This window comes from Folsomia candida, unplaced genomic scaffold (genome assembly GCF_002217175.1).
Source record: "Folsomia candida strain VU population unplaced genomic scaffold, ASM221717v1 Fcan01_Sc048, whole genome shotgun sequence".
In the NCBI taxonomy this organism is placed as follows: Eukaryota; Metazoa; Arthropoda; class Collembola; order Entomobryomorpha; family Isotomidae; genus Folsomia; species Folsomia candida.
In genome coordinates this window covers 180,572-207,686 of record NW_019091240.1, presented here as the reverse complement: position 1 = coordinate 207,686, position 27,115 = coordinate 180,572, and the positions used below count along the sequence as shown (strand labels likewise).

At 41.3% G+C, this 27,115-nt stretch overlaps 5 protein-coding genes across 9 annotated transcripts; all 5 read left to right on the top strand.

Moving 5' to 3' along the window:
* The first annotated feature begins 10 nt into the window (after positions 1-10).
* On the top strand, positions 11-1,405 carry LOC110862071 (B-cell CLL/lymphoma 7 protein family member B). Of its 2 annotated transcripts, XM_022111226.2 has the most exons (5): positions 11-132; positions 344-504; positions 603-675; positions 751-847; positions 919-1,405. In XM_022111226.2, the coding sequence occupies exons 2-5, from the start codon at positions 416-418 to the stop codon at positions 1,086-1,088; spliced, it is 429 nt and encodes a 142-aa protein (XP_021966918.1). In that variant the 5' UTR covers positions 11-132; positions 344-415; the 3' UTR covers positions 1,089-1,405. The 2 variants fall into 2 exon arrangements, with proteins under 2 accessions (XP_021966918.1, XP_035701084.1); XM_035845191.1 differs by having other exon boundaries at positions 53-504.
* Positions 1,406-2,406: 1,001 nt separating this feature from the next.
* On the top strand, positions 2,407-9,975 carry LOC110862034. The gene is made up of 4 exons (XM_022111179.2): positions 2,407-2,566; positions 2,803-4,310; positions 4,410-5,359; positions 5,464-9,975. The coding sequence occupies exons 2-4, from the start codon at positions 2,984-2,986 to the stop codon at positions 9,361-9,363; spliced, it is 6,177 nt and encodes a 2,058-aa protein (XP_021966871.1). The 5' UTR covers positions 2,407-2,566; positions 2,803-2,983; the 3' UTR covers positions 9,364-9,975.
* A 125-nt stretch (positions 9,976-10,100) lies between these two features.
* Positions 10,101-11,658, top strand: LOC110862038 (N-acetylglucosaminyl-phosphatidylinositol de-N-acetylase). Its single transcript, XM_022111186.2, has 5 exons — positions 10,101-10,569; positions 10,639-10,829; positions 10,908-11,007; positions 11,116-11,249; positions 11,321-11,658. The coding sequence occupies exons 1-5, from the start codon at positions 10,227-10,229 to the stop codon at positions 11,450-11,452; spliced, it is 900 nt and encodes a 299-aa protein (XP_021966878.1). The 5' UTR covers positions 10,101-10,226; the 3' UTR covers positions 11,453-11,658.
* A 276-nt stretch (positions 11,659-11,934) lies between these two features.
* Positions 11,935-14,389, top strand: LOC110862036 (SWI/SNF-related matrix-associated actin-dependent regulator of chromatin subfamily B member 1). Its single transcript, XM_022111180.2, has 8 exons — positions 11,935-12,106; positions 12,231-12,336; positions 12,401-12,530; positions 12,611-12,873; positions 12,935-13,107; positions 13,199-13,475; positions 13,601-13,646; positions 13,708-14,389. The coding sequence occupies exons 1-8, from the start codon at positions 12,026-12,028 to the stop codon at positions 13,745-13,747; spliced, it is 1,116 nt and encodes a 371-aa protein (XP_021966872.1). The 5' UTR covers positions 11,935-12,025; the 3' UTR covers positions 13,748-14,389.
* Positions 14,390-14,595: 206 nt separating this feature from the next.
* Positions 14,596-26,089, top strand: LOC110862037 (putative tricarboxylate transport protein, mitochondrial). 4 transcript variants are annotated; one of them, XM_022111183.2, is made up of 7 exons: positions 14,596-15,108; positions 15,277-15,442; positions 15,704-16,076; positions 16,495-16,718; positions 16,931-17,151; positions 18,187-18,260; positions 25,147-26,089. In XM_022111183.2, the coding sequence occupies exons 3-7, from the start codon at positions 15,760-15,762 to the stop codon at positions 25,253-25,255; spliced, it is 945 nt and encodes a 314-aa protein (XP_021966875.1). In that variant the 5' UTR covers positions 14,596-15,108; positions 15,277-15,442; positions 15,704-15,759; the 3' UTR covers positions 25,256-26,089. The 4 variants fall into 4 exon arrangements, with proteins under 4 accessions (XP_021966875.1, XP_021966877.1, XP_021966873.1 ...); XM_022111185.2 differs by having other exon boundaries at positions 15,277-15,452; XM_022111181.2 differs by having other exon boundaries at positions 14,598-15,108; positions 15,277-15,438.
* Positions 26,090-27,115: the final 1,026 nt, after the last annotated feature.

Sequence of the window (27,115 nt, the reverse complement as noted above, 5' to 3'; positions counted from 1 at the left end):
ACTTTACGTACATGCATGCATACGAGAGGGAAGGGTGTAGAGAGCTTGGCTGGCTGGTAGTAGTGTGGTTGACAGTCGATAGCTCGGATGGGCAGCAGAGCTCCTCAACTGTCAATAATTCAAATAATAAAAGTAATAGTCAATCAAAACAATTATAAACTTGGGCTTTTCAAATCCATCCCCACCTTATCGCCCCCGGTTGCACCTAAATCTTTATTAAATAGGAATTTCGAGCCTTGCGAATTGATTTAATTCGCATTCCTGCTCGTGCTGATTGTATAGAGTGTTCGTAAATTACTAGTACATACCACTGTCAATAATACTAGGATATTTTGCACTATAGGTAATGAATGGCAAGATAGTTGAGAAGGAATTCTAATCTCTCGTCGGCATTGTATACTTTCCAAAGTTGAAAATGTCACGGTCTGTTCGGGCGGAGACGAGAAGTCGGGCAAAAGATGACATCAAGAGGGTTATGCAAGTCGTCGATAAAGTTAGGCATTGGTAAGTTCATAACATGTATGCATAGTAATTTCGTTCTTGTTCAACGAAATCCGTTATTGTACGAAGATTCAATGTAAAAAATTGTCTAATCTTTACAGGGAAAAAAAGTGGGTCACATTGGGCGATACGACGATGAGAATTTACAAATGGGTGCCTGTCGTTGCCGTTGATGTACGTTTTTCCAATCATTTATGCAGTTATTTATGTCAACTCTATTACTAAACTTGGCGAATTTTTTGTATTTAGAAAAAGAAGAAAGAACAGAGCAACGGAGTGAAAAGGCCACTGACAACTGAAAATAATCCACCTTCTAATGCCGTATTCAATGAAGACTCGAATACCAGTACAGTTTTAAACATACTTGTAATGTTTGTTTTAAAGCATGACTATAACTTTTCACTTTGTAATGTACAGGCTTCTCAATCACAAGTGAATCTCAGGGTGCGGTGGAATTTTCCGGTGGTGGTTACACCGTCGTTAGTGAAGACTCTCAAAGTTGTGAAGCTTCATCTCTAGCAAATAATTCAAATTCTGGATCCGGAGCATCAAATAATAAAAGGCCAAAGTTGGAGCTATCAAACTAAAGAACTACTTTTTCATCGTGCTCATATTCATATTAAAATGTGAGGTGTGGCAAAAGTGTTTTTACACTGCAGTTTTTTCCCTAAAAGATTGTTTTGTTTTTATTAAGCAAGAGGAGCAATAAGAATTATTTTATTAAATGTGGTTCTCGAATTCTATGTACAATTTTCACCCTCTTCTTAATTTAAACCCTTTTACGACCCTAATGCTTGCTAGTTGGTTATATAATTTAATTTGATAAATAATTTTTCATTAATACGTTCAATGAGATTGTTAAAAATTATAATAATAATATTGAATAAAGCAGAGGGACTGGAAATTTGGTAGTATGCATCTCCTTATTAAACCATAGATCTTTCTATTACTAAATCAAACAGAGAAATTTACAATTTTGTGTGTAACATGCTGAACCATGCGAAACATTACGTCCAAATTCTTAGACAGTCATTAATTGGAGACTTTGGAATGAGGCTAATGGAGTCAAATATCAGCAAGTTAAAACAATATCAAATTACATAAATTTTCCACAGATGAATCGTCCGTGTTAAAACTTATGCTGAGTTAAATAACTCAACTCACGTCTTTTTCAATGCATACGAACTGGGGACGCAATTCACTTCCCCGAAAAGAAATGAATGAATGTCATATCAAGTTAAACAAAACACATAAACAATTAATACGAATTTGACTAAAATCATGGACGTAGCAGCAACAACGCCGTGGTGGTGGTGCACGGCATGCATAATGGCGCGGGGGGTTTTATTTGTCATGTCCATCCATAAGTAAAGATCGGGATCGGCGGATTGGCCAAGATTTATTTCTGCTGATAACCGGAAAGCCTTACTAATTTACTGGATACAAGGGAGACATACAGCCCTCACAGGTTAGTTCAATGCTTTTCATACTTACTTTTCGGCCACATTTCTCAATTTCCTCCATTCTTTTCTCTATTCTTCAAAACCAAATATCAAGAATGATCCAACACGTTTACAAATTACATTTTATTATCCCACTAACCCATCAAAATCTTGTAAAATCTCATCTAAATTAACTAAGTCTCACTTTTCTCGCCTTTTATCTAACAAAAACCCCCGACTGGTTCTCCCAGCGTCTCACCCGACCTCGCCTCAGCCCTCGTGAGCTCCCCCTCGTGCATCCTCGGCTCCTACCGCGTCCCAAGTCGGCCTCAGCCTGCGCCCATCAGATGGCGTGGGAGGACGGGCAGCCTTGAGCAAGAGGAGCGAAGATCCATGCATGGGTTCGGCTGGTTGCATGGAGCGTCGTCGTCGTGGTCTCCCTCCAAGGAAAAAGCCACGTTAGGTTTGCTCACTCAGCTCACGTACTTTGTGTGCATCAGTCCTCCTGCCAACTCCACCGCGGCTCCATCGCTCTCACAGTCTCACTCCAGCAGCAGCCAGGACGAACCTACTCCACCACCACCGCCACCACCAGAACGGAGGATGCAGTAGAATACCAAAACGTAAGTCCAAAATCCATATATCCTATATTATTTAGCAGCAAGTTGTAGTTATAAGAGGCATAGCCAGCCAGAGCCAGTTCCTTTCTTCTTCTCCTCCAAATAGTAATGTGATGGGGAGTTTTTTCAATTTCGAAATTAATGGGAAATAGAAAGAGAATCGTAATTGTGATGGAGGGATGAAAGAAATGGTTACTTTGATGATGCTCTTGCTTTAATTTTGTGTATTTTCCAACCAGGTTGAGTAGACGGAGAAGAAGAGCGGAGTGGAGGAAGACAAACATGACTGATTGGCTGGAACTTGCTGGTGGGAGAGACAGAGATAACTTAAACTAGGATACAGCAATTATTAACTAATATCATATAAATGATAAACGTAGTTATATAGATATTGTAGAAGAATTAACATTACTAGTAAATATGAAGACGACACTGGAACAGGATGAGGTCGTGTCCTCATCATCATCAGCATCGTCGTTGCCCTCCTCAATACAACCAGAATTGGCGATAACAACAACGCTGCCACAAGAGTCGAATAATAAGGGGGTGGTTTCGATAAAGTCGTCGTTGACGGAAGCGGCGTCACCTCCTTCGTCGCCCTCGTCCAGCTACGAAGCTCATTGCTCGTTCGCGTCGTGTTCTTTCGTGTCGGATTTTGATACAGTGTTTCGTCATGGGGTTGAATTGCATCAGATTTACATTTGTGTCTGCTGCTCGACCCATTACGCCCTTCCCAAGGAGCTCATGGTCCACCTCTACCGCGAGCACAGGGTTCCACCACAGAAATTTCATAATGAGCCCGACTTCCTTCGGGCGGGAGGACAGGAAACGGTGCTGTGTTGTGTGGACTGTTCAGCAATATTTGAGCTGGACGGTAGTGTGGAGAATCAACACGTCATGCTGGACGAACATGAGTGTTGTGGTGGGACAATTACTAGGAGGAATAACTTTATGAATTGTGAAGATGTTCTTCCCAGCGATATGAAACAATATGACGAACGTGGTAGAGTCGGGAAAAGCCGACATGACAAGATCAATGCCCCAAGAAAGACGATAACATTTAATGATGATGAGGAAGTTAGTGTGACTTTGGTTGACAAGGAGGAGGAAGATGGGCAAGAAGGTGACGATGACGAGGGTCATGCCAAAGTTAATGGTGGAACAATTATTAATGGTTTGATGATGAATGGTCATGGTGTCGACGAGGAGGAGGAGGAAGGAGAGGACAGACTCATTATTGCAGAGGAACATTCCAGCAGCAAATTTGAAAATTTGGTCACACCAAAGAAACGGGGGAGGAAACCACGATCGTACTACAGCGATATACTATCAAACTCTGAAGTCAAGGTAGAAATGTCATCCTCCATGGCCACGGCACCCAGTAGTAGGGGATCGGTGAGAAGAACGGTCAGCCTAATGTCATCATCGACAGAAATCAGCCCAACTAGTGGAGTGGATAGGCCACGAAGAACTTTGAGAAAAGTGACGAATGACGACTTCATCTTTGAATCGGTGGCCAAGCGAAGGTCATACCAGAGACAGGGATCGACCCCATTGCCAAATGGTTCTTTTTCTGCTCAAGAGGTCTCCCCAGTTGCTACGACTATGAAAAAGTTTAGGACACAGTCCGTCTCCTCGTCGCTGATTAAGGTGGAAAATAATCAGACTAGTCTACACCAACAAAGTCCAAAGTTGCCACATTTGAGGATTAAATTCGAAGATGGGTACAAGACATACACACCGAACCGTAAGTTGTAGAAATGCATTAAAATAATCATTGTTTAATAAAATTTTAAATGAAAAGTTTACATTTTGATTGAGCCTTTGATTGTCTGTTTATTTTCAGAAAATAACTCGTACGATCAAGATGAAGATGATTCATCGCAACCCGATGAAGAACCAGAAGTGGAAGACGTCAAATTGGATCCTCTCCTCTTGGAAGTGGACCCCTCAAAACGCTTGATAATGTTGATACAAGAATTATGCGATAAACTTTCAAATGAATGGCCTGGTCCCGATTGTCCCGGCTACACAACACAAGAGGAAGACGATTCCATCTACGAACTAGTAGTCAGTCACCCCTTAGAGGATAAGATGGATGAGGATATTCTGAATCAAATGTTAAAAAAGACCGTAATCAATTGCACGTACTGTAGACAAGTCAAATTAATTCGGATTGACAAAAGGCAATTGGCGATTCATCTTTTTTCCAAGCATTTGTGGTCAGTCAAAGTTATCTCCACCGCAGAGGAATCGAGTCTTAGTATTGATAACAGTGATTCAGTAGTGGAACAAGGAGTGGCCGTTGTGAAACGAGAACCTCTGGAAGTTACAGAGGAAAAGGAGACAAAGGAAAAATTACATGTGATTTGTCCCGACCCAATTTCTTCAAGTGATAGTAGGAATAATAATTCTCCCCTAACAGCCGAGGAAACTGGAGGCAGTAGTTCTGTGCCAAATCCAAACGAAAAAGTGGAGGGAGCTGTTCTAGGCTCCACAGATTTACCATCACCATCAAGTCCTACTCTTACTAAAACAGCAGACCCAGCTCTTGCGGCCTCATTGCCGGACCCTGATAAACCTGATCAAGTTGACAGTGTAAGCTTTTCGATGAATTCCTCAGTCGAGCAACAACAACGAAACGAAGAAGAGGAAGATCGCAAAGAACTATTACTCGGCGAAAAGATGGATGTGGACGAAGACGAGGTCAATACTACCATCGCTTCTTCCTCTTCTTCTTCTGCTTCGTTGTCCTTACCAATAGGAAAAGGAGATGATGACCTATCACAATCCAAGGTATGTTTTATTAAATAACTATCATTATTCATTATCAAAATTTCCAGTCGTCAACAAAAGCAAGAAGTTAAACGAATTAATTTGTTAAATATTTGTTAATGAAGGATGAAGAGCTGCTATTGACTGAACCAATGGACACCACTGATTTTACTCCAACTCCACTCATCGCATTATCACCACCACTTACTGAAGGAGACAATGCCAATACCCAAGTCAATATTTTGCATTCTCCGACCTCGTTTGTAAAATTAGACTGCGTCGAGTTTCGACAAACCGTCCTCAAAAAAGTATTCCTGTCCCCCTCCGTTCTCTTTTCCTACAAGGACTCAGCCATGCCCCCATTTGGCCAAATCCCGTGCGAATGTCTCCTCTGCGGATACTTTGTCGAATCCCAACAAAATCTATTTCCCCACTGGGGAAAGATTCATCGCGGAGTGGCCATGAAGTGCGCCATGTGTCAGGGTCGATTCCTCTTTGCCGGGGCACTCTACTCGCATCTCTGCTTCGGCACACCTAATCCAATTATTAAGAATGAAGTCGACCCCAAATCTTTGTCTCACACGTCCGGCGGAAAGCATCCTCCATTTATCAATCTCCCCGACGCGGCTGCACACGGCCTGGGGGGTAACGAATTCACCGTGTTGGATGCCAAGGACGATGACGGTTCCGCCGACACGATCGTGCTCCGATACCAGTGTAGCATTTGCGAAAATGTCCAACTCCCCGGCTTCTTCAACTACATGGTCCATTTGAGGAAGGAACATAACCGGTGTGAGCTTTGTCTCGAGGAGTTGAAAAGCCAGAAAGAATTGGAGCACCACATGAAGAAGCACAAGTTGAACCACTTCTGCTGGAAATGTGGCGTCACATACTGTGCAAAACCCAACTTTATGACTCACCTGTTTTGGAAGCATGGAAGTGAAAGCAAGGAGTGTTCCGTTTGCTTAAAGAAGAAATGGCCACACATTTACCATTTTTGCGTTCCACCCCAAGTCTACACGTGCGAGACGTGTGGTTTCTACTTCACCAAGGCAAAGTGCCTCGTCGTCCATCGGAGGCTGCACACGGGGGAAAAATTGAGAAAGTGTACCGTTGTGAATTGCGGGGAAACTTTTATTTCTAAAAAGTTGTTGGAAAAGCATATCCAAGGGAGTCATAGTAAGAGGGAACTTGAAGAAGGCATCAAGGTAGCAGTGGCGACAGAAGAAGCTGAGTCCCCAGCAGTGCCTGCTGGTGGTGTCGACACTGTTGACCACTCGATGACAGCGATGGAGATGGAGCATGACGAAGATGCTGACAAAGACATAAAAGTGATAGGAAAAAGGGAGAAGGAAGAAGAAGAGGCTACAACAATGCAAATTTCAAATAGTGAACTACAACCACCATCAGAATTTCCACCACCATCAGAATTGCCACCATCAGAACTGGCACCATCGTCAGAATTGCCACCATCAGAACTGGCACCATCGTCAGAATTGCCACCATCATCAGAATTTCCACCGTCAGAATTCCCATTATCATCAGAATTACCACCATCAGAACTGGCACCTTCGTCAGAATTGGCACCATCGTCAGAACTGCCAACTTCGTCAGACTTGGCACCTTCAGAATTTCCACCATCGTCAGAATTGGCACCATCAGAATTTCCACCATCGTCAGAATTGGCACCATCAGAATTTCCACCATCGTCAGAATTGGCACCATCAGAATTTCCACCATCGTCAGAATTGCCACCCTCGGAGGCTGCAGGCTGTTTAACTCCTCTGCTTCATCTCACATCTGTTGTAGACTGGCCAACACCGCCAAACTCTACAATTGAAACCCCATTACGAAAGTCTAATGACGAACAGAAAGGAAGGACCACCCCCGAGACAATGCTGGACGAAGAAGAAGTAGAAGAGAAACAACAACAGACGGAACCATTCAATCTTGAAGAGATCCAGGGTCCTAATTTGTCTGAGGAAGAATCTGGCCTCTCTGATGATGACGACGATGAGAATTTTGGCTCCATGTCTCCTCTTCTTGCCCCACTGGATGATTTCAACTTTGCCGTTCCAGACATTCCGACATTCGAAGACAACTCCCTCCCCGAACATATTATCCGAGAGAATGCCATCTTTTCTCTCCTGAATGAGCACGATTATTGTTTGAGAGTCAATGTAAAACGGGAGCCCAACAACTCGCCCACAACCATCCCTTCTCTCGCCACCTCGTCCTCCTGCTCTCGATCAGGGAAGAAGGGTGAATCGAAACACAAAAAGTTGAAAGGTTTGAACAAGTCTCCTCGTAAGCGTCACCACAGCAGTTCATCCTCATCGAGCTCGAGTTGCGGAAGTAATTGTTCTTGTTCCAGTTCCTCTTCAAGTTCCTCATCATCGAGTGGAAATTCTTCATCTGATGATGAATCGACTGCAGCGAATAACAATGCTGGCCGACGATTCAATCAAACCCTGAAAATACCAATCTATCCTCGGAAAAATTACTCCAGTCCGCAACAGCAACAACTACTATCAGCGGATGGGACTCCGATAAAACGAGGACGGGGAAGGCCAAAGGGTTCTCTGAATAGAAACAAGGACGGAATTCCCACTGCAAAGAAGAAGTCGACTGGCGGTGCTGGTAAACGCATTGGGAGAATCATCGTTCCCAAGCCTCCCCGTCCCACAAACCCCGATGGATCTCCAGTAAGGAGAAAGTATCGAAAGCAGAAGGGAAAATTTAGCCGAAAATCATCATCTGCGTATCAAGAAAAGGAGAACGATATGAATGACGACGACCAACAAAATCCAGTATTTCCTGAGGAAAATTTCCTCCTTGAAACGGACCTCGAAACGGAGGATTCTGGCTCAGAGGAGCTCTATGATAAGAAACAACTGAGTGAAATGATTGGAAAGGTGCCTACGTTTGATGAAATTTGGACCATGTCCAATGAGCAGTATCTCCTCAAGTTTGTCCGAGGAGTGAAGGAGCTGGAAGAATTGAGGCCCGCGCCACTCCAGCCCAAGATGACTATTAAACTAAAGCACCATCACAGCAACAATGCTTCTTCTTATCAGAGTGCCTCCCAATCTCAGCACTATAGCTTGCAACAGTTCATCCATAATCCTCCCACGTATACGGTGAAGCAGACGGGGAATGCAGAGTCTCGCTTGAAAGTGAGAAACGTACCCATTAAACCCTTAATTTTCAAGAGAAACATAGCGACCTTCCCAATCATCGCCCCACCCCCGACGCCAGCCTCACAAGCAACACTGGAAACTAAGGATCAGATTCTTAAAAAGAACCCTTTCGTTTGTCTCAGTCCTCTCCAATCGCCTATTGTGCGCACCAAACTACAACCACCATCCATGTACCACCACGGACACAAGTCAACTCCCGTCGTTCTGGGGCGAAATCGACTAAATACGAATAACAACGGCAACGCCCTCCAATCATACAACCCGACCATGGCGATGATGATGACCGGCCAATATCCATCCCCTCTTGCGGCGTCGAACCACTATAATCATCTTCCCCAATACATGCAGCAGAATATACCCGAAGAATCCAGTGCCTCTCCCCAAATTCCAGTTCGTCGACCCAAGATGAAGATTGGAACGGGTCGTGGCGGTGGGAGGAAATCAGTGGGTGGGATTCATATCAACATACTCCCCCCAAAACAACCTCTCATGGATACCATGATGGAATCTTCTGGAATCACCACGACCACGAGAGTAGGGGAGGAACAACTCTACTGTTTTTGTCAATCCCCACACGACAATGTGTCCCAAATGATTGGATGTGATTCCAAGGACTGCGAGTTCCAATGGTTCCATTTTGAATGCGTCGGAATCATGATTCCCCCGAAAGGGAAGTGGTACTGCTCAGACTGTAAGGAGAAGAGGAAACAAAACAAAGCTATGAAAAATAGAAACACGGAGTACCACCTCCAACAACAGCATGCCCACGCCGATTCTCTCAACAATGGTTCATCTACCCCCACTTCCTCACTTTTTACTGTTTAGATGGTCAACGTTACATTACATTTTTTAGAGAGAGAGAGAGAGTCTATTATATATGTAACAATCGTATGAAAAATGTAACTTATTATTTCTGACTTGAGTTATTTCAGGATTTGTTTTTCATGGTCCGTAAGATCATTCATCTCTTATTGTTTCAGAAACTAGATATAACAATTATTAATTAATTACTTACTTGTACTTTTGATTGACTTTACCTTTTATAGTTTTTTGGGTATATATACGTATATATATATGTATGAATTATCCTATGAATTTTTTTGTTGACAATGTGTTTTCACTTGGTGGTAATGTATTTTTACTCTTCAAATTCCAACCAATTGATCAGGAAAATGTATAAAAAAGCATTGTCACACATAATAAGCAACGTTAAATACGAGTCTTGATTGTTAAATTAGTCTGTCCATCAAAGAAGATTCAAATGCTGAAAATAAGAATATTCATCTCTGTTAAGTACATAAGTAACAATTTTAATTACTATTATTATTATATTATTAGTATTATGATAATAAAAGCAAATACTACAGTACTACTACACCTTGTAACTTGCAAGTAAGTGGCGGCGTCGTTGCAATAAAGTAATAAAATGGAAATTGATGAAATGCATTAAATTATAACCATTATTATTTTCAAAAAGTTGGCATTATGCATCTGAGATGAAGAAATCGATCAGCATTTCATGCACACAGGTACGATCGGGGTAGCCTTGTACTCCTCCCGCGAGTCGACTTGCTGCTCAAAAACTAATCATTTTTACCTTTTGAGTTGGTTTTAGGTTTTTGTTTTTTAATTGTATCAGTTGGAGGGGCAGTTAGCATCCTCCGCTGATCTTGGTTAGGGAGGCAAACATGGGGCAGCAGTGGGGGTGGCCTCTTGTTGACGTTTTTTTCGACAAACATATCAGTGGTGGAGGGGTGGCGCAAATCTGCGGCCTGATCCTCGTAACCCTGCTCATCCTCATTTACTCCATCATTTACACGGTCACTTTCCTCACGTGGGGGAAGAGAAGCAGCCCAGGTTTGTGGGGGTGGAAGGGTGTCTGTTCGAAGCGAAGGGTGACGACGACGACAAAAAAGTGTCGTGTCCTACTGGCCATCGCGCATCCCGATGATGAAGTCATGTTCTTTGGGCCGACGATACTCAACCTGTTAAGGGACGGTCACAGCGTGTACATCCTCTGCTTTTCATATGGTGAGAGAGAAATTTGCATTTTAAACTTGTGCAAGTTTGAGACGGACAACTGTAATTTGTATTTTTTAGGTGATTCTGAAGGACAAGGTCTTACCAGGAAGTCCGAGCTTTGGAAGAGTTGCAGAGTTTTGGGCGTGCCGGATGAGAACGTGACTATCATTAAACATGACCATTTGAAGGATGGGATGACGAATCGATGGCCAATTCTACCCCTCTCTGCACATATTAGAAGTTTTCTGAATTCATATGGAATAGACACGGTAACTACTTGACACTATTAATCTGAGTTATAGGATGATGGTTAACAAGGATTACTATGTATGTTTATATTATGGTAGCTGATTACATTTGACCGAAGCGGTGTATCGGGTCACTTGAACCACATTTCCGTCCATAATGCTGCACAAGACTTGGTCGAGAGGAACTTGCTGCCAAATGGTTAGTTATATACTTTAGATTATTAGTTAGTTAGTAGTAGTGTCTTCTTATCAACTAAACCAAAGTTTGGACTTTCAATGTGCTTATTGTTTCTCTTGTCTTCTTTAGATTGTGAAGTCTACTCACTAAAATCTGTAGGATTTTTCCGTCAGTATGCCCTCAATTTGTTCAACATTCCCTTGTCATACTTTTTCAATCAGTTTGTCCACGTCGCCAGGGGCAGTGATTACAAAACTATTGTCGTTAGTACCATTATAAACATTAAGCTATATGTTTTCCTTTAAAATATTCATTGATTGCATTCCAATTTTAGAAAGCCATGAAGTCTCACTCGTCTCAAATGCTATGGTATCGTCATCTACACATATTATTTTCTATGTATCTAGTTGTAAATATTTTCCAAAAAATATCCCGACCAATAACACTAGCCAGCCATAGTAAATGATGATAACGTCCTTCTCCACGGATAGGAAAAATCATCAGGCTCACTGCATGCCAAATATAATGACCACTTGTAATTAATTTGTGAAATCGTATGTATGTATGTAAAGGTATATGTATAACCAACAAGTGTGCTTATGAATAGACGGTATAATATGATTTGTATATTAATGGAGGATGATAAACGAATAAATTTAACGTTAAACAAAGTGACGGTGTTTTTCGCGAGGTCAATTTACTAAACCAAAAGGACAATGATTGTCCGACAATCAAAGCGGACAATTATTTTGGAACATCCTCTGACTTGAAAATTAGGTATTTCAATAAATTCATTAAGGCAGAAATTGAAAGGGTAAAAGCATTTTTTAAAGATCACTTTAGCTAATAAGTTAATGGATAAGTTATGGAAACATAAGCCAAACATGAAGTTGCATACATAAGTTTTTGAGATGAAGACATGGGAGATGTGAGAGTTCACAGTTTAAACCAGAGGTGTGCACCAAAGTTTCTTCCCAGTAGCAGCTGCAGATTGTGATGTGACTGATAGGAGTTTATCGGAATTGCAAACTGACAAACCATGTCGATAAGAACGTATGGTAACAAACCTGTCAGTTTTCAGTTGGAAGATGGTGGGGACCATTATTGCATTGGTTCTGAGGTATTAAATACCAGTTCATAAATTTACTTATTCGTTTCATAATGAAACTTTCATTGGATAATTATTTGTTGTTTTTAAACAATATACAAATTACTGACATTTTCTAATTGTACGAAATGGCCAGGTCGGAAATTATCTTCGCCTCTTTCGTGGAGCACTTTACAAAAAATATCCCGGACTTAGTCGCCGACTGGTTACTGGCGATGAGAGGAAGAAATTGACAGAACTGGGTTGGTGTTTTGTCCGATAAGATAATGATAATGTAAAATTAACTATAAGCATCTAATTCTTTAGGATTGAGTCAACATTGCATAGCGTCGAGCATATCGCTTATCAGAGCTTGTGAAGTGAGCGATATTCTGGACGGAAATGACGAAATGTACAAGGCTATTTCGGTCTCTGCTGTAGAACAGCCTGCATTACGGTTTGATCATCGACATTTTGTCTTAAATAAAAAAATGACTCGGGACCCGTATTAACCATTACTTTGTTACTTATATTCAGAGATGCGAAGCAAAAGAAACCAACACAATGGGTCCCATCATTGCCGAACAGCTCTCATCTCGACGCTGTACCACAAGCGACACAGATTAGCAGATCTCAAGTCAGTTCAAAGAAAGTCAGAACGTTTCCGATGTGCTTTGACGACACGGACCCCTACTCAATATCAGAAAATGCGCAACAGCCAGAAATATTGGTTCCTATTCGTCTAGATATGGAGATTGAAGGGCAAAAATTGAGGGATACGTTCACATGGAATAAGAACGGTTTGTCGATGCTACGTGTATGTTAAAGGACTAAAAATATCCTTATTTAGTCATATTGCAGAAATGCTGGTCACACCTGAACAATTTGCCGAAGTTCTTTGTGACGATTTGGATATAAATCCTACCATGTTCATTCCAGCCATTTCACAATCTATCCGTCAACAAGTGGATGCTTATGCTTTCCCAACAGACAATTTGTTGGAAGACCAGAGCGATCAAAGGGTCATTATTAAGGTGTCAATACTTTAAATTTATTTTCACCGGTCCCAACATCCAATATAAAAAGAAATACTGGAATATGCATGGATATTTCATTGTGTTGTAGCTCAACATTCATGTTGGTAACACCTCCCTCAATGACCAGATTGAGTGGGACATGGGGGAAAAAGAAAATAGTCCAGAACAGTTCGCTAACCGCCTCTGCGCCGAACTGGGATTGGGAGGGGAGTTTGTGACAGCAATTTCATATTCAATACGAGGTCAACTGTCGTGGCATCAGAGGACTTATGCTTTCAGTGAAGCTCCACTGCAAACTGTTGAAACCCCGTTTCGGCAACACGGCGATTCCGATTCGTGGGCACCATTTCTGGAAACGCTCACAGGTAACTCACTAGTCCCACGATAATTAGAAAATTAATACTACTAGCCTCTGACCCACTGATTATATTCATTTGAAAATACCTGATTATCAAAATGCTCATCTTGTTTATCTGATTGTTTAATCAAGACGCCGAGATGGAGAAGAAAATTCGTGACCAAGACAGAAACACGAGGTACGATACGATAAACGATAATTAATCTTGAAGATATTTACTGTAACTTTTACATTTGTAGAAGAATGAGACGTTTAGTCAATTCTACGCCTGGGTGGTAACAAACGAATGAAGACACATCATTTTAGAATCTCAGAATCCAGTTGTGTTCCCCCTGCCTACAGTCAATATGTTTATGTAGTCATAAGTATTTAGTGATAGACTGCAGATAGTCGATATTTGATTTATGTGGTGCTGATTTTTACGCAAATACTAAAATATATTTGTTACAGTGTTAGAAGAAAAACTAAGTCAAAAGGTTTATACATGCGTGTATAATTTAATTTTACAGTACTAGTCATTAATTTGATTCTTTTTTTTGCTGTGGTCATTTTACGTATAGAATTTAAGATTTACTACTATTACATACAAAATAAATTATTTTATTGGATAGCAATATTAAGTAAAAACATTTAAGCCGCTGTCAAGCAATACTTTATCGTCACTTTTAAATACTAAAGTTACTTCCAACACAAATTATATATGCATTCATTCAATTTATCTAGAATCTCCCCATTAGTATCATTATTTGTGAAATCTCGATTATCTTTAAATACCTCAAATAAATTCACATTAATTCTAAAATTCTCGCATTGTGATCCACTAAGTTGTACCTTTTTTTGCTATTCAGCAGATATGTGTGAAACATGCGTATGAAAACATAACATGAGTGGTAAAATAAAGAAAAAAATATTAAAGATACATATTGCTATGAACCAAGGTCTCGTTTGTCAACCCACAGTCGTCTCAACTTCTCTTTCCATCAACTCTCTAACCAAGGAACTAGTGACTAAAATAAACCAACAAACTCTCCGTGAACGAGTAAACTAACTGAAGCACACTCTTTGTCACAAAGTCTCAAATGACCCACATTTGTAATCCTCATGAAAAACCGAGACACCTCCAAAACACTAGGCTTGCAACCAACTTTCGTTCCACCAAAAAGTGGAGAAAGTGAGAGTGGAGAAAGTGAGAGTGACATAGAAAGCACTGGGTGAAAACAAGGTGGACCGGCCCAGCTCAAAAATTTCAGATTTATTGTCCTTCTTCGACCAACCCATCGCACTGCACAAAAATATCATCATCATCATCCCGTCGTCGTCGAAATCTCACTTGTCGTGACGCAAAGTAGGACATTAGTTAACTTATCCGACTAAATATATCATCCACGAGCGTAACACTGTATGCAAAACTGAGCCATAAGCCGGCGTGATCCATCTGTTATATTATTATCATCACGTCATATAGCAGTCATAAAGCGTGAAGAAAAAGAAGACTAACTAGTTTTCCATTCCATATATCCAGTCGAATTGAACCATCCATAAGTTTAGTTAGTTGGTTGGCTCACGAGGACAAGGACAAGGCCATCATCGACTAGCACGAGAGCAGCAACAGAGCACTCTTCACGCACGAAGATAGACAGGTTGGTTTACATAGTGGTTTCGTTCTCTGCATGATATTCTAGTTATTATTATAGTGGTATTAAGTTATACTAGAGTTAAATTATTGCAGCTGCCTTGCTATCAGCCGGAGAGGATTTGGTTTTGTACGTGGTGTGATGTTACGTAACTTTTTTTCCATTTACTTTTAGGAATAAGACCAGCCAGTCAATCAATCATCATCGTCATCATCGGCACAAAAGGTTCAGCGTGCAGTTCAGCTAAAAAAGTCGTCCAAGAAATTCCGTCAACTTGGCAAGGATTTCTTACCTGGTCGTTCTTCCTGTGGGCGTGTGGGCAGTTTCGATTTTTGGGTGGGTAAGACAACGTAAGCTTATTAGTTGGTAATGTCAAATTGAGAGTGTATTTATTTAATGCTAGCGTAACGGTTTGTAAAAATTTGTTTCGGGTTCAATGAGTAAAGATGTTGGAAATGTGGTGCAGATAATCACAGGGTGTAGTATGGGTTCGTTAGTTGATGTCAGTTAGATTCCATAGAAACTTGCATGCAAATCTAAACAGCGGTGAATAAATTTTCATTCGCAATACTGACCCTTTTCTGTCTTGTCTGAATTTCAGGGCTCCGTGAATTGATCTCGATTAAGAGGGAGGATTTAATATTGTCATAAATTATCATGGATCGCCTCGGGAGTCCGTACACCCACCGGCCCTGGATGAAGAAGAACGGTGCTGCGGCTGCGGCAGGGGGAGGAGCAAGCATGGGTCTGAAGGGAATCGTTGCGGGCGGAATTACGGGAGGAATCGAAATCTGTATAACATTTCCAACCGAATACGTCAAAACGCAGTTGCAGCTGGATGAGAAGGGGGCAGCCAAGAAGTACACCGGGATTGTGGACTGTGTGAAGAAGACGGTGAAAAGTAATGGATTTTTTGGACTTTATCGAGGACTTAGTGTCCTCTTGTATGGGTCCATTCCAAAATCGGCAGTCAGGTGGGACCAGACAGAATAATACATTTCAATCAATTGATACCATGTGCAGAATACTGTGTAATCGAATTTGTCAGCACTATTTCCGTTCACCTTTGAAATTATGTTCATATTATGTAGTTCGGATTGTTGATTGAATCACTGTAAAGGCCAAATCAAATTACTTGTAAAATCCAATTGTTTTTGTAGCAGAATATCCTTTTATTTTTATGGGGTCATGTCAATATAGTTTTATAAGTTTCTCTCCAATTTCACAATTCATGATTTTCGTGCTGATTCCTTCATCCTACAAAAATATAAAATTTGATTGATTTTAAATATCTTTTACGGAATATTCAATACTGTGAAAAGTGAGCGGAATTATTGAGATATTTAAGTTGAAGCAAAGTTATGAGCTGTGTATATTTCACTTTTTGTGCAGATTTGGTGCATTCGAGGAGCTAAAAAAATACAGTGTGGATTCCAAAGGAAACTTGGGACCAGGCCAACGACTCCTTTGCGGTCTCGGGGCTGGAGTAGCTGAAGCAATTTTCGCCGTAACACCGATGGAAACCATCAAAGTAAAATTTATCAACGATCAGCGATCTGAAAAGCCCAAATTCAAAGGATTTTTCCATGGAGTTCGTGAAATCATTCGTTCCGAGGGTACATCAGCAAGATAAAAATTGTATCAGTAGACCCTTTTCTAGCTGAAATTCAATTACGGGTGGGTGAAAGTGGTAGTGCAGGTAGAGCTGATTTTGAGAAAGGAATTGAATTTCGGACTGGGAAAGGGTCATTACTTTTGCACATTATAAATAGATAGCATCCATCCTTCTCTTCTGAGTAATGTGGTGTTGACTTTTGCTTGCTTTTAGGTATCGGAGGATGTTATAAAGGTGTTTCCGCCACCATAATGAAACAGGGAAGTAATCAAGCAATCCGTTTCTATGTGATGGAAACTTTGAAAGACTGGTATCGGGGTGGGGATCCGAAAGCACCTGTACCGAAATTAGTCGTCGGAGCCTTTGGTGCTTTTGCAGGGGCCGCCTCCGTCTTTGGAAATACTCCAATTGACGTTATAAAGACGAGGATGCAGGTAAATCAGCAAGACGGAAACGTCATGTATCTATCGATGCCGATCCATCTCCAGCTTTTATCTGTCCGATATGGACAAAAATCAGTCAAACTGCTCTCATTTTCTAAATTGGCTTCGACTCTCCGTTGAAGGAGGCATTTCATTACTGGTGGTAGTGGATGGTGGCGTTGTTGAAGAGATTGAATCAAGTGTAGTTGAGAGGGCTGAGTAACTCAAAGGGAATTTGAAAGGACAGACGAAGGAAGCATTTCCGGAAGATATGCTCTCTTCAAGAATAAGTTGTAAAGTATTGATTTTAAAGGTAGGAAGGAAAGAACCATAAGTACCGGTGCTGTGTATGTGGTGGTATGATATGGAGGAAATGGAGGAAAGTTTTTATTCCGGAAAAAAGCAAATAGATTTATGCGCAGAGTAAGTAAAGTGAGCGAGTGAGTGAGTGAGTGAGCTTTACGATGATGAAAAGCAGTGATAAACATTCAATAATGTATACATGCCGAAGACGGAGTAGAAGAAACGTGTCCATTACATTTTATTGCGTTCCGAGCCAACATAACAGTTTTTTCAACCAGTATATAAGGAATATCTGCTTTACATGTATATTATATGCAGTAGGGTTGAAATGGTTATTTTTGCAATCACTGTTTTTCAGTATTATTGAGGTTTATAGATTTGAGGTCACATTTTCTCATAATGAGAGGTTGTTTAGAATGTGTTCCCAAAAACGTAGCTCACTTTGTCACAAAATAATAATTGATTGAAATCTATTGGAAGTGAAGGAGTAAAGATGGCAAGTCAACTCGGACGAATCATTAATTGCTTACTTAATAGTACGCAATATTTCATACTATTTACGTATGAATTTACTCACAAGTAGTCAAGTCAAGCGTTGGAAAGCTAAAAAAATTGACCAACCATTATCTGCACAGAGCTCAATTAACTTTCTTTTACGGCAGTGCAATTCATGTTTCTCTGCAATTTCTCTCCACCTGCTTTTCTTCGGATATTGATCTTTCATTCTCATTATGAAAATTGCAGGGTTTGGAAGCTGCCAAGTATAAGAACACTCTGGACTGTGCAGCACAAATCTGGAAGAACGAGGGCCCCAAGGCGTAAGTTGCACACAATTTCTACTTGCTATTTACTACTTTACCCGAAAACTTTCTATTTCTATTCAATTCCTCGCTTCTCCTTCATATGTATCCAACCCCAACTTCCTACTGAGCTATTGTCAGTACCATATAATTCATTAGTCCAGTCCTCCCCGATGGAATTAATTAAGTAGTTAGAAATTAAGAGTCGTACTGGAAACTAAATATAGTGCCGGCGGATTACGTTTGGCTAGGAAACTTAACTTTTCGTGTGATGACACACGTTTCAACTTTCCTCCTCGGAAAAGGAAAGTTGAAACCATGCAGTACAAATACGTAAGCAGGTTCATGCATGGGTGTGTAAATACACATGGCATATGGTAAATGTACATATGTATGTGGAGTACGGTGATGAGAACTTTCATTGCATGTACTTGCATGGTACTCCTCCTGCTACTTCTACGACGGTTAGTTATAATAACTGAATGGATGGATTGGTTCAGGATTGAAATTGATGCCTCCATCCAGGAACTCACATTTGACCTCTCTTCCCCCTCAAACTTGTACAAAATGTTCCGGAGTGAAAGGCAGCTCGCTTTATCGTTCAGGTTCACTCTTCATCTTGGGCGGGGATTCACCAAGGGAGTAATTAAGCAGTCTGTCTTGCATCTCTGGGCCATTTATCCGTGTCCTTTGGAGTGTCGCTAAATCCATTTAGAACAAAGGCTGAGGAGAAAGCCGGCTAACAAATAATGGGACAGACAGCAGAAGTTCAGTCGGCTTGATCCTTCGTCTTCACTGGTGCAGCTTAGGTTTAGTCAGAGTCGGACTCTGCCTGCTAAGCGTTTCCTTTCATTTACCGGGACGGAGAAGAAGATTGTGGATTGAAGTGCTAGACGAACATGGTTTGCATCCTTGATCAGATCAATCCAAACGTACATCATAGATCTGCGTGTAATGTGTAATCGACACGTCGTGCGTCTTCCTCCTCTGTCCCCGTTTTTATTAGTGGGATTCATTAGTGGAGTGGCAAGGGGTACGAATTTGAAAATAGGACGTGTACCCAACACTCTTTGCTGACACAGCGAGGAGTTGGCCCTGTTATTTTATTGGGGTAGAGTTTAGCCTGTATTGTCTGAGAGAGAGAGAGACGTGAGGAGGAAGGAGAGAAAATGAAGATGAATTGGCTCAACAAAAGGTTCCTCTGTCCTACCTCCAACGAGGACGGTGTCACCCACGTAATTTATTTACAAAAAGGAGACCACGGTCCGTGGACATGATATGAGCCGAAGCTCTGCTAATTAAAAGAAAGAAGAAACGTGTTATTGACGAAGGTGGTGGCAGTACTGCATAAATTGTGCAATATTCCAATTTAAACTGGTTTTTATCTTACCCGGACACATGCAGTTTAGTTTAGCACCCATCCATGAGACAGACACTGTGTGTAGCGAAATGTCCCAATCTCCCTTGCCGAAACTGGGACACATAACGAAGGTCGTGAGGAAGGAGGAGAGGAAGAAAGTTGGTTGGTGGCTGAAATCTCTAGTGGTGGGACTACTTGGCTTGTCTTCAGATTTGGAGTGCGAGGAGCTGAGACTGCAGTATATTATTACGTAGGACGTGAAAAAGATTGATTGATAAGAGAAAAGCGAATGATGGAATGGGAGGAGGTTGAAGGAGTTGCAAGTACAGATATATAAATACGTTCCTCCCGTTCCTATGTATGTACGTTAGACGATGTCGACGAAGAGACAAGATGTCCGCGTAAATTGTCGAAATAAGTGGAGATAACACTCGAGATGGATGACTTCGTTTTGCACTGGTTGTTCCCCTCATGCACCCGAGAGAGAGAGAGAGAGAGAACAAAGATGAAAGGTGAGAAGGTGCGGCAGGGGAATGTCAGACAGTCAGGTTTCGGTGGCCCGACATACTTAAGAGATTTCGATGTGAATGTGATGAAATTTGTTACTTTGGGTCGTCCGTTGGTTGCGAGAGCTTTAAATTCAATGGGAGCAGAGGAATGTTTGACTTTGTCTACTTTCTCCCATTTCCGGTCGTTTCTTATTTGTAGAGCATAAGAAAAAAACAAGGAAGAAGTGTGTATAATCCTATTTCCATATTACCCACGTCGTGTGATAAAGTAATTCCCACATTGTCCAGCAACTCATGTCTCTTAACGTATCCTTCAAGCGGTAGTGGTACAAGGCTGGAAAGTGGCACTATAATAAATAGCTCACTACAATATACTCTCTACTACCCTATGGAGCTGTAAAGTAGGAGAAAATCTCATCGCCTCGCCATGTGAGACGGAGTGCGGTCGGAGAAAGTGCTATGAACATGTGTTGAATTCAGGATTTATTATTGCGGTTTAGGACTTTTGTAAAAAAAAACTGCCCAATTTCTGCGCGATACGCTGAGCATTCATAACTAGAAAGCAGTAGTAGTTCTTGTTATTTAATCAAAAGTTTGGCTGGTGAAACAAATGGTTTACTCCTTTGGGGAAGGTCATGTCGCGTTTGGTGAGAGAACTGACTGCCCCTCTCGAGCCCTCGCTTCTTCATGATAAGAAATACACGGAATGGCGCAAGTACTACTCGATTCGTTAATTATTATTGGCATTGGTAACGAGTTTGGCCAAACTCTGTTTCGTAGACAGACAGAGAGGATCGAGAGGGTTACATAATTAGCGCCACACTAACACGTATTTCCCCCGTGGGACTCCTGCACTGGGGTCAATTTAACTCTGGCTACGACTGCCTTGTTCCTATGCGCCCTTTTGATCCCTGCATACCACGAGAGAAAGCCGACAGACAAAAGTCAGAAAATAAATCTTGGAGAGAAAGTTGGTGGTTGAATGTAGTTGGTTGGTTGGTTTGAGAGTGAGTGGGTTAATGTTGTAGGTGTTTGGGTTGAGTGATGCATGTATTTTTGTATTATCTGTCAGAAAAAAGAAGAAGCCACTCGACTATTCTATTCTGAAGCAGCAATGTTTCTGCACAGGCCAAGCTCGACTCTACACTTTCTCTGTATGCGTACATATGTATGTACTACAAGAACCTGCCAAATTGCTCCCCTTTCCCCTTTGGTATTACATGAGCGTAGGAATAAATGATACGTACATATTTAGTCAAACTACATAACTCCTGGTTGGTTGGATGACTAGAGGATTACATTTTGGTTGGACACCTGGTGGAAGGAAGGACTGAGCTGAATACGGTGTGTATTTTAAGAGGAAACCCATGTCTTAACTTGATTAAGATGGGACACTGGGATAGTAGTAGCTCTTCTTCTTCTTCTTCCGATGGAAGATTTTGATCCAAGTTTGTCCACACCAGCCCATTATTGGTTTGGTTTGGTTACGTGTAGACTCTGGCGTTTCATCTGCTACTTCTCCTACTGTATGCCTTCTTGCGGTTTAAAGTGGGTCGTTGGTTTCGTGGCGATGGTGATGGTGAAGAAGTCACTCAGACACTCGTAAATTATGGAATCGCATCACAATCCAGAATCCAATTCCATCTCTTGTTAAGTTTCCACTTTCACTGCTGTTGGTTGGCAGCCTTCTTCTTCTTCTTGGTCTGTTTCCTCTTGTTCATTTCGGAAGGGAGATGGTTGTGTCACTATTGCATCTTCTTGTCCCGACAGCAAGTAGCAGCAGCAATGTCAGATCTTCAACGAGCAAGAAATTTCACTGCAAGAGGCGAATGGAAATCAATATCGCTTAACATAAAGATTTGATAAATCCCAAAATCCCCCCATTGTCTATTAGAGACAGACGTGGGGGAGGAGTTTGCAAGACAGAAATAATAATGTACGTACGTATGTACATGTTTTGCACTGTATGCATTGAACCAGATTCGACACTCTGATTTGATCCTAGAAATATTTTCCATCCCACTAAAAGCAGATCTATGAGAGGAGGCAAACAAGTGGAGTTGTTGTATGTTCTCGTATGCAAGATAAATGTAATAATAAATCCGAGAAGGAAGAAGATGTGAGACCAAGGCCAAGCAAATAAGAGAAAGTGCTCTTCTTGGCCAGTGGTGGTGGTGTGCATGCAGGGTTGGCCGTCGTTTACTTATTACTCAGATGGGGAAAAAGCTTTCTCGAACAATAAGTAGCTCACTCTTCGGCAGTGAAGTGGAAATGGGGAGCTTATAACTAACTTGTTTAACTGGTGGGAATTGCAGCAGGATAGTGAAGACATACATACAATGTGTGTGTACATGCAATGCAGCAGTGTGTGGGGGAGTAGGAATTTTCCTAGTTCTCTCTCTGTGTGGGTAGTTCTTCTGGGTAATCCTGATGACCAATGACACTGAATGAACTAGTTATTTATCTCCGTCTTGTCATGTCACATCCTTTCCACTTGAAGTATGGCAAGAAAAGGAATTTCCGGTGGGTCCCAGCAACCACACTTACTCTCCCCAGCACAACAGAATCCGCTCCTTCTGATTCCCCAAAAACCAATGGATTGGAGGGACGAGGATGGAATTCTTTTGGGTGCAATGCGGCTTGCATGCAGGTTCACAAGAAGCTTCTTCTTCTTTCTCCGCGGCCAAACTTAGCTCACCACTTTAAACATTTCGTGCAAGTGTGGCAGCTGGGGAGAGGGAATGCTAGCAGCAAACGTCGTGCTCCTAGTGGAAACTGGGTTAGAAAGGTCCAGAGTCAAAGGTTGTAGGTGGGATGGCTTGCTATTGAATAGGCACAATGATTTCAATGCCTCTTGAATGAGCTCCTTCAGGCTGTGAAAATTTAGAGTATTTTGTGCTCAATGCGTATTCAGGAGGAGAGAGAAAATGAGAAATAAGATGGATGATGGATATTTCTCCTCCTGATGGTCTTATTTGGTTTGAGATTTTTGCCTAGAGTGGAGCATGAGATTTTTTGTGGGTACATATGAGATTGCAGGTTTTATGATGATGATGATGATGAAGCTATTTACGAGTTTGATGTGGTATTCACTGATTATATCTGCGGCGTTAATGCTCTTGGTAGGCCAAAGCTGACCGCGTCGTCTCCGGTGTTGATGGACCCGCAGAAGAGCAGCGGGGGAAACAGGACGGCAGTATTATTATTATTGAAGGAGGAGGTATAACTATCAACTTAAGTTAACTTGATGGTTTATGGAGTTGTAAAAGGGCCGTTATCATCCTCGTGTAATCCCTGGATTATATTCCCCTGTAAGACTTTGCTCAGAACGGAAGTGGGAGATGAAGGAGAGGAATAAAGGCAGTGGGGAAAGTCCTCGGGTGTAAACCTGTAATCCGTGCGGATGGACAAGGATGAGGCGAGGGATATATCGTCATCTTAAAAAGTAAAAGTAAAGTAGGAGTGATTCCATGCATCGAGCCTGCACGTTACCTTTCTCTCTTTGTTAGCACCACTTCATTTACTTCGTCACTTTGCTTCACCTTTTCCCTCGCCATGTTGGTCCAAAGTGGAGACAGTAGAGAGGCAAGCAGCAGGCAAGGAATACGGCTTAGTCGGCTCAGCTCATCTCATGCATATGTAAAATATCAGTAGTGACGACGGTGGATGGTCGTCTAGCATGTCGGCTTTCTCTTTGCTCGTGGGTTCGTGTGGCGATGGTGGTGGTTTGTTGGAGACAAACCCAAATCCGCGTTTTTCTCCTTGGTTTCTTCCTCCTAAGAGAGTGAGAGAGATGTATGCATGCAGACTTGTATGGACACTCGGCACGTTCACTCAATTTCTGTCCCCCTTTCTGCCGATAGTTTGGCAAACAATCAATTTTGAGGGAAATACTGGTGTCCAAAATGTTCATTTCCTTGTCACTGCGGAGGGAAAGTGTTGCAATAGAGTAGGCAAGGAAAAAACTAGGTTGTCGTCATCTTCGTCGCAGGCAGTTTTTGCAGCATGGGATCAGAGTCAAGACGGGAAATGGGAGTTGTTGTTGTGAGTGCATACAAACATGTACAAACATGAGCTCTCTCTCTCTCGAACATTTACTTACTTATGCTGAGTGACAGGGGATGGACGCGACAGATGATGGTGATGGGATGTAGTAAGCAAAAGTGAATGCGAACCAAACATAAAATCCTCCAATCGAATGGATTTGAAACCAAAATTGGGTGCCTCCGCATTTCCGGAACTTTTCCTCTACTCCCAGCCCAACGGTCTCCTCATTTTTATCAAGAATCCCCGTCGTGGTGGAGTGTCATCTCATATTAATAAAAAAGTTGCATGTTGGTCATTTGTCGTCCCGGGTGCAGGTCCAGCTTCCTCCTCCCTGAAAAGTGAAAGGAAGGGTGGAAATGGGGGAATGTGGTGTCGTGTGGGATAGTTTTTCTCACCACCACCCACACTTGAAAAGTTTCTACGTTGTCCTCGTTCTACTCGTAAAATGATTGAAATGATGTAGCAACTTGGCTTGTTTTTAGAGGAAATCATCATCATAACATATCTCAAATTGTTTACTGGATTTGGTTAACTTAGATTTGCGTCAATTCGCTTTCACCTCGACAAAGAGGGAGGGAAAGTGAGGGGAGAAAAAGTGCAAAATTATTGCAGCTGTCCGTCTAAATCTAAATCTCTTTCATTTACTTGAGAGAAGCGTTCCCATTTTGTGGGAGATAGCGATATTTTATGTGAGTAACAAGTTTTTTTCAATGATTCTCTCCCCGAGAGAGGGTCGACTGGTTGCATTTTTATTTTATTTTATAGACCGAAAGATATATTAGAAGGTCGGCCCACTTCTTCTTTCATGAATCGAGGCTCCTTTCTCTCTTTTCGGATGCAGAGCCACATTCATTTTCGACTACCCTGCCCAATCACCACTATTTTTTCATCCTTTTTTTATTTATACCATCTCCACCTCATTATTACGTGAAAAGTGCTGGTGTACAAAGTTTTTTGATATATTTTTCAACTTCTCTCTCCCATACAGATTCTACAAAGGAACGGTTCCTCGATTGAGTCGTGTTTGTCTAGATGTGGCGATCACTTTCATGATTTATGACTCATTTATGGATTTGTTCAACAAATTCTGGAAGTAAACCTGCCCAACACAACAAGAAGAAATGCCCCTGCCGCAGCCGTAAATAGTTTCTAACCTACAGTACAGAACATAGTCTCTCCATTAAATGCGGGGAAAGGAACAAAGCGCCGTCATTACATTTATTTTACTGCTCGCAACAATCAAAAAGTGAGAGTGAAGCAATCTGTCCACAACAATTTTTAGTACGTGATCACAAATCTGTATCAAGTCGGGATGAAAAAATATCATAAAGGAACAACCTCACCTCAACCTCTCCATCTCTCCCCTCATTTTAATCACATCAACCCAACGGACCGAATTCTTGGAAAAATTGGAGCACTCTCAACTTCTTCTTCTTCTTCTGCCATCATTATAAAGTAAAGAATACGATCGAATTTATTATTATATTTTTTGAATGCTGCTGTGCGGTTATCACTCTCCCGGCCCTGCTATTGTTGGCAGTTTTACTTTATTTTATTTTTTTGTAGCAAGAGTGCAACCTTAACTAATATGAGACTAAATTTCTGCCATTATTATTTCCTTCCCTGTTTTTGTTGTTGTTGTTCTACTTATTACAGGATTACTCCTATGATATAGTTGTACCCGTCATAATAATGTCTCTCTCCTCTTATTCCTTATCGTTTATAGATAGTGTATCCTATATTATTATTATTATGAGTATGCATATATCCTTAGTTATGGAATGGTTGTGGTGGTGCTGTATTGCTAAAAAATTACTTTTTAAAAGTATATAATAAGTGTAGAATGAGCTAACACGAAAATCTTTAATCGTCCCAGAAAATCGTCCAGTCTTGAAAAGTTGTGAAAGTAAAACCGAAAAAATTTAGCTGAATTTTTGTTACTGCGATCCTACCGATTTTCTCTTTTAGTGCATGCATACCCTGCTGATCCCATCCCCATAATACCCATTCTGCCCCACATAATGATATTCGCAAATCCACCCGGTCGTAATTATCACCACCACCAGCACAGCCAGAGCAGTGACGAGATGTCCTAAGTTGGAAATTAGGAACCCATTATCTAACGCTGCTACAATATAGGGCACTAAATTGGGTTTAATGCTAATCTTTTCTTGCACTAAGGGTCTAGTTGACCCATTCGGATGGCGCATTTTTCCCAACATTGGCAATCAATCAACAAGTAATCTATCGTTGGAAGGAAACCAAAAAGTTTTCACATTCAGCTCCTTTTTTTATTTGGCCCATATACAGAAAAAGAGAAAGTGGGATAATAATGGACTCTAACTCGTTTTACTTGGCTGTTGGGAGAGAGGAGAAGGAACTGCATTTTTCTCAATCCTGTTTTTCTTCTTCTTCTTCTTCTTCTTCTTCTTCTCTTTCTCGGTCTTACTTTATAATGCGAGATGATGATAATAATGCGTCCTTTGGTCTGATGTTGTGCTGTCCTCGTTTGTTCATTCAGCTTGTATTTCTTTGAAGGAGCCAAGTGTCGCAACCCTTCTTTCAAGGTAATCACTCACTCGACTACTGGAAGGTAAACCATGTAAAATGCAATATTTTAATGGACCTCTCCTCCACCTCCAGCCTTAGTTAGTACATAGTTAACAAGAAATTGCGGCCATTATCATTATTGCTTCTCTGTCGAAATGAATCTACCCGAGAAAGAGAAAGACAGAAATGTCACACAATTTCCTTAATTGCTTGTGACTCATGACATTTGTAAGAATTTTTATTTGGCACTTATTTTTACACAATTTCCATGTGTATGTATCTCGAAATTGTTTCTTTTCTCCTCCATCATAAGTAAAAACAGAAACAGTTGACAGAAGAAAGTTTTAATCCTTGCGAGTTCGACTTGTCTCAACTTTTATAACTTTTTATCCTTATCCATATTACAT